Below are 6,088 nucleotides of genomic sequence, written 5' to 3' on the forward strand. Positions count from 1 at the left end.
CCCCCCCCCCCATATATCACAGGAAAGGGCTAGAGAGTGAAACAAAATAATACCCATCAAGAAGATGAATAGTTCTTTCCCATCCTATACTTTTGGAATAAATTGATTTTTTTTCTATGACCTTATATTTGAATAGAGTATGTTTGAATATTTAGGATTTATAAGTCCTTTTTATTATTTCTTAATTGTGGGAAGAAACAGGCAATAATGAAACTTTTACTATAACTTTTTTTTAGGCTTATGTACACAAGAGTGTAATGGAAGAACTGAAGAGAATCATTGATGACAGTGAAATTACCAAAGAAGATGATGCGTTGTGGCCTCCCCCTGACAGGGTTGGCCGGCAGGTTCGTGTTTAATAATTGTTCAATGTATGTTGTTGTTGTTAGTGCTGTTGAGTTGATTCCGACCCATAGCGACCCTGTATAGGGTTTCTAAGGAGTAGCTGGTGAGCTTGAACCTTTGCAGTTCAAACGACTTTGCAGTCTGATGAATTAGCCCACAGTGCCACACCAGGACTCAATGTTCAATTGGTAATGCAATTGTTAAGTTTCGCCTTACATGTTTGAATCTTGATTGAGTCCTGAGTTTACATTTCATAGTTATCTGATAAATATTTTTGAATATTAACTTGATTTTTGTTACGCTGCATCATAGTAGTAAAGTAGTCAATGCATAGCTCTCAATTTAGACTTCTCTTTGGGTAGCCTTCACCATAGCCACCAGCCAAAATTAGAATGTCTTCACACTATTATGAATAATTTCTGCTGTATGTTATTGGCTTTTATTAGGAGTAGGTACAAGCATTCTTTGTTGGTTCTAGACTTATAATTTTAATAAACTAGGTAAGTTCACTTTCTCCAAATTTATAACTTTTAGAATTTTTATTTGCATTTTTATGTCCCAGAGGAGAATTTGATTGGTGTCTTTGTCTTTTTGCTTCTCATATTCTCTTCAGAGTAATTGATGTTTCTCAAAGGGCTTCTGAAGAACTCTGAAGGCCTAATGTCACTCTGTAGAAACACTGTTTGGTTTCTGAATTGGGTCTTTTCAGCTCTTGGAGAAATGAGATACGAACCCTGGAAGGAAGAAATCTTTAATTTCACTTTTGTCTATTCTTGAGGATTATGCCTTTTATCACCTTCTTTGATGAGAAGAAAATGTGGAGAAATCTAACAGATGCTGACACTCTAGGAGTAATTTAATTCTTCTCTTTAAAGAAACAATTATTTAGGAAAGCAAAGGTAATAATTACCTTATTTATTTTATACATTGTGAACATTTTTTTTAAGAATAAATTTAGACTTCAGTTTGTTTTATGTATATAAGGACTGGAAACAACTGTAGCAGCAAGCTTTTCATATGTTTCAGACTCAGAGAGTCAATACGTCATCTGTTTACATGATGTGTTTATATATCTTGGTTACTGGGGAGGATTGAGTGTGCTCTAGAAAATGTTAGTAGGAGCGATGTCATCGCTTGAGAGTCTTGATTAGTTGTCCATTGGTGTGTATTACAAACTACATAACTTGGTCTGCTGTCCATAACATAGATTGTCTTTAATGGCAGCTGTTTGTCAGTATAGAAATTTCAAAACTTATTACAATTAACAGCCTCTTAATTAATGGTTTCAAGTTTAAAGATAATATAGAAAGAATTCCTGCAGTAACTGTGGCACACTGTAAATATCTACATTGTGTTGTATTTTTTACTAGTTCTTAATTTTAATTGATTTGTGATATCAGGAGTCAAGACTATGGGTTCAGATATCATCATCATGTAGGAGTTTTAAATATCAACAGTTTTTCCAATATTTTATGAGTCTTGGATTCACATTTGTGAAATGAGGGTAGTAAAGTCTAGCTTACTCTAGAGAGTTCACATGTATTTATGTATTTTAGGGATTACTGAGTTTGTTTATAAAGTCTGACACAAGGTAGATACTAAGTGATAGTTACTGTTTGTAACTTAGCCTGATTGAAATAGAAATATGGTTATATTTAACATATTTTGGTTATGTTTTAACATATAACATGTTATATGGTTATGTTTTAACAATAGTGTCACACTCATATAATTGTTTTTTATAACATTGTGCTTCAAAGTGATGCCTTTAGTGTTTACTGATTTTATAAGAAATACTTCTGTGCCGTTCTTAACTATATTACTCATTTCATTATGTAGTATCCACAGTCTGAGGACTCTGGGAAGGAGTGCTCTGTGTGTCCTACAGTTGGGAGTAGTTCCTTAGCAGTCGGTCAGCTTACTTTTAAGGATATAGTTTCATTTCTTATGTAGCTGATCAAGTTTCTCATTTTCCTAATGACTGCTAGAAAATTGGTAGCCAAAATTGGGACCTCTTTTTAGCAAGGAAACAGATAGCTCTGGGATGGAATTCTATATTAGCTGCATTTCTGGATTTTTTTTTTTTTTTTTGCAGGAACTTGAAATTGTAATTGGAGATGAACACATTTCGTTTACAACATCAAAAATTGGTTCTCTTATTGATGTAAATCAGTCAAAGTAAGTATGTTAATCATTTTTGATAAATTATATTAGACTCATTTTTAGACTATAGCCAGTTTGTTTGCTAAGATAATTTTAATAACATCTAATTGTACTGATTTGTAGAAAGACTTGTTATTTGGTTATCCAAGGAAATTAGCAAAGTGTTTCACTGATTGCTAAAAGAACATAACAAAACCCACATTTTTATTCTATATTGATGTATAATAATATTAAAAATTTGTTAATTACTAGGTATAAGGAGTCCTGGTATAGTTTATTCTGGTAGGCTATGTTCAAACCACCAAGTGCTCCTCAGACATCAACAATTAGAACTAACTTGCTGGCACTGTAACAACAATAAATTATTTATAAAAAATCTGGATATGGTATCACAAAATTTGAAGACTTTAAATCCTTATAGAATGATATTTGCCTTTGTTAACCCCATATCAAACCATTTCTTGTGTTCAATACTTGAAGGAAATAGAGACTCTTCAGCGAAGCTTATGCCTGTGTCTTACCAAGTTCTCATTGTCCTCTGATCCTTTGTAGCACATACCAATCATTAATTTGGTCTCAAATAGCTTATTTCTGCCTCTAGTCAATTTTTTTCACTTCCTCACCTCAAAAGTATCCCATACTCTTATTTTTCCCTCTCATACTGAATTCTTGTAACTTACTTGTTTGCCTTACTCTTTTGAGAATCTCACTGTATGTCTGTAGAATTAGCTTTCTGCATAACATATAATAGGTGCTTCAGGAATTTTTGTTAGAGACTGTTGTTGTTAAGTGCCATGGAGTTGATTCTGACCCATAGCAACCCAGTATAGGGATTCTGAGGAGTAGCTGGTGAGCTCGAACTGCCAACCTTGCAGTTCAAATGACTTTACAGTCCAGCGCATTAACCCACAGCACCACCCCAGGACTGCGGTGTTAGAGAATAGGAGGAAGGAATGTATGCATAATAACTATTGGAGACAAAAAACTATGTTCATGGTCACCGATAAGAGGGAGAGGGGGAAAAACAGCAATGAAGTTGTGAACTAAGTCAGACCACATTCAATAGACTCCAGTTAACCTGGATTGAGACCTGGTTAAACAGCAGTATGATGAGATCTGGGGTCTCCTGGGCCCAGGGGCAGGAACATGGCCGTAGAGGACTAGAACGGAGTGTAAAGCAGCCAGCTGATATAAAGTGAGGGGGGATGCACAAGAACACCCACCCTTGCAGATAGTACCTATTTCACCTGGCATTAATGGCTGGATGATCAGAACACTACTAGAGGAAGAAAGAAGAGGAGGGAAAAAAAAGGATTAACCTACTTAAGTGGGTTGATCTTAACCTATGGTTGTGGATGCAGTACGATAAAGAAGCCGACAAATCTCTACAGTGAGGATCATTCCCACCCCCTTGGTACACAGGGTCGACAGGAAGGGGGAACTTAGACATTGGCTACCCAAAATGGGAGGACTACAAAGGCAAGAAGTGATTGGCTTACAAGCTTTCAATAGGGAGCCTAGCTCCAGAGGATACAGGGAAAGGTAGAATCTCCACTGAATTGTTTCCAACCTGTCTGGATGGGGTTGATAAAAGGGGAGGGGGAAAGGACTCCTGTGATTCAATAGGGAATGATTGCTATCAGGTCTGACAGTGAGTGTTGGAAAGGTAAATGTAAATGTTTGGTAACAAAAGGAGGGGAGTGGCTGATTTGCTGTCCAGGAGTGGAGATCCCTATAACCATCAAAGGAGAAAAGCAAAGTGTGGGACCGTGTCCAGAGAGGCAGTGACACTAGGGATGGAGGCAGAGGCAATGACGTGGACAGGAGTGGCTGGGAACTGTGGACTCAGGGAGGGAGAGGGGTTGGAGGGGTTGTGTGCTGGCAGCCAGGGGCAGGAGTGGAGTGTACCCTTTGGGTGTTTGATGATGCATACAGGGGATTGTGATCATTGCAATGAAACAGTACGGTAGGATGAATATAAAGATAATGTTCACCCATGTAAACTAACCCATAATTCACAATAAAATCTTAAAAAACCCCAAAAACTATGTTCATGAAGACCAACCAAATGCTTTTAAACTAGCAATTTTTAAATGTCCTTATCCATAGTAGGTGAGGCTATGGCTTTTGTACTCTATGATGGAAGTATGAATTGAACAGTTTTGGGGAGGCAATTTGGTAATAGATATCAAAAACCTTATACATTTTTCATTCAGGTTTGACTTAGTAATTTTATTTCTGGAGTCCTGGTGTGGCACTGTGGGTTAATGGGCTGGACTGCAAAGTCAGCTTGAACCGCAAGCTTGGCGGTACAAGCTCACCAGTATCTCCTCATTAACCCTATATAGGGTCGCTATAGGTCGGAACCGACTTGACGGCACTTCCTAACAACAACAATTTTATTTCTGGGAATCTATCTTAGGCAGACAATCTCAAATATTGGAGCATAAAGATGTTTATCAAAGCATTATTAGTCGTTTAGAAAATATCCAAATGTCTAAGAAGGAGAGAATTGTTAATTAAAACAATTAGTGGATTATTTTGAATGTTATGGAAACAGTAAAATGAGGAGCATGTAGGGAATAATTTCAGTTACGAGTAAGAGAGAAAGACACCAAAATATTTATTGTATTCCTTGAGGGCAGTGGCATTATGAGTATTCATTTTTTTCTATCTTTATGATTTAATATGATTTATAAATTGTAATGATGCATGGGCATTTCTTTTACAAGAAAAACAATTTAAATATGAGCAAGTATAACAACGTAGAAAAGTTTAATTTCATTTTCCTTATAGAAAGGATTGAGATGTTAAAGCTTGATATGTCATTTTCATGGTTTTAGTTTTAGTTTTTGCTTTAGAAACTAAGCAAATTATGTTGTTTGTTCTAGAAGCAACAAAGTAACTTTGACTTTTTAACTCTTTTAGGGATCCTGAAGGCCTGCGAGTATTTTATTACTTAGTACAGGACCTGAAATGTTTAGTTTTTAGTCTTATTGGATTGCATTTCAAGATTAAACCTATCTAAATGTATGCTTTTGAGCTGTTTGTATATTTAATTAAGGGATGGGTAAGGGTGGGTTTGTTTTTTCATTTGTAAATAAACTTAAAAAGGCTTAGTGTAATCCTCACATGGGTCCAAGTGGGCTGGGTAGTCTTTCATATTGTAGATTTTGTACAGAAAAACTACTTGTCATTGAAATTTCATTCCAATAAAACATATCAAAGCCTGGATGAAGAGTATTTATTTCAAGACACTGTCTTTAGTGCACTTTAGAGATAACTAAGACATTGTTCTAGCATATCCATTCTGTGGACATACTAGAGTTTATTTATCAAAGTTTATTCAGGTAAAAATATGTAGCCAGACTTCCAAAGCCTCCCCTCAGCCATGCCCACAGGCAGCCGTCTCTGTCCTGTCACTGTTACAGGCTTATCAGGGCTGCTGATAAATGCCTACAGGACACATCAGTCCACCAAATGCCTGAGGCTGAAGACACTCAGCTCCGGCTCCATGGGTCAGCAAACCCAGCCTCCCAAATTAAGTTCCTGGAGACACCTCACTCTGCAAGCAAGCCTC

General features: G+C 36.6%; 1 protein-coding gene across 1 annotated transcript in view; it reads left to right on the forward strand.

The window, feature by feature from the left end:
- Positions 1–5,536, forward strand: part of MAGOHB (mago-nashi homolog B (Drosophila)) — a 16,106-nt gene extending 10,570 nt beyond the window's left edge. The window contains exons 3-5 of the mRNA XM_006877362.1: positions 237–347; positions 2,441–2,523; positions 5,437–5,536. Of these exons, the coding sequence (XP_006877424.1) occupies positions 237–347; positions 2,441–2,523; positions 5,437–5,536 (294 nt within the window). The remainder of the gene's footprint in view (positions 1–236; positions 348–2,440; positions 2,524–5,436) is intronic.
- Positions 5,537–6,088: the final 552 nt, after the last annotated feature.

The sequence above is a fragment of the Chrysochloris asiatica genome, unplaced genomic scaffold, assembly GCF_000296735.1.
Source record: "Chrysochloris asiatica unplaced genomic scaffold, ChrAsi1.0 scaffold00488, whole genome shotgun sequence".
Classification (NCBI taxonomy): Eukaryota; Metazoa; Chordata; class Mammalia; order Afrosoricida; family Chrysochloridae; genus Chrysochloris; species Chrysochloris asiatica.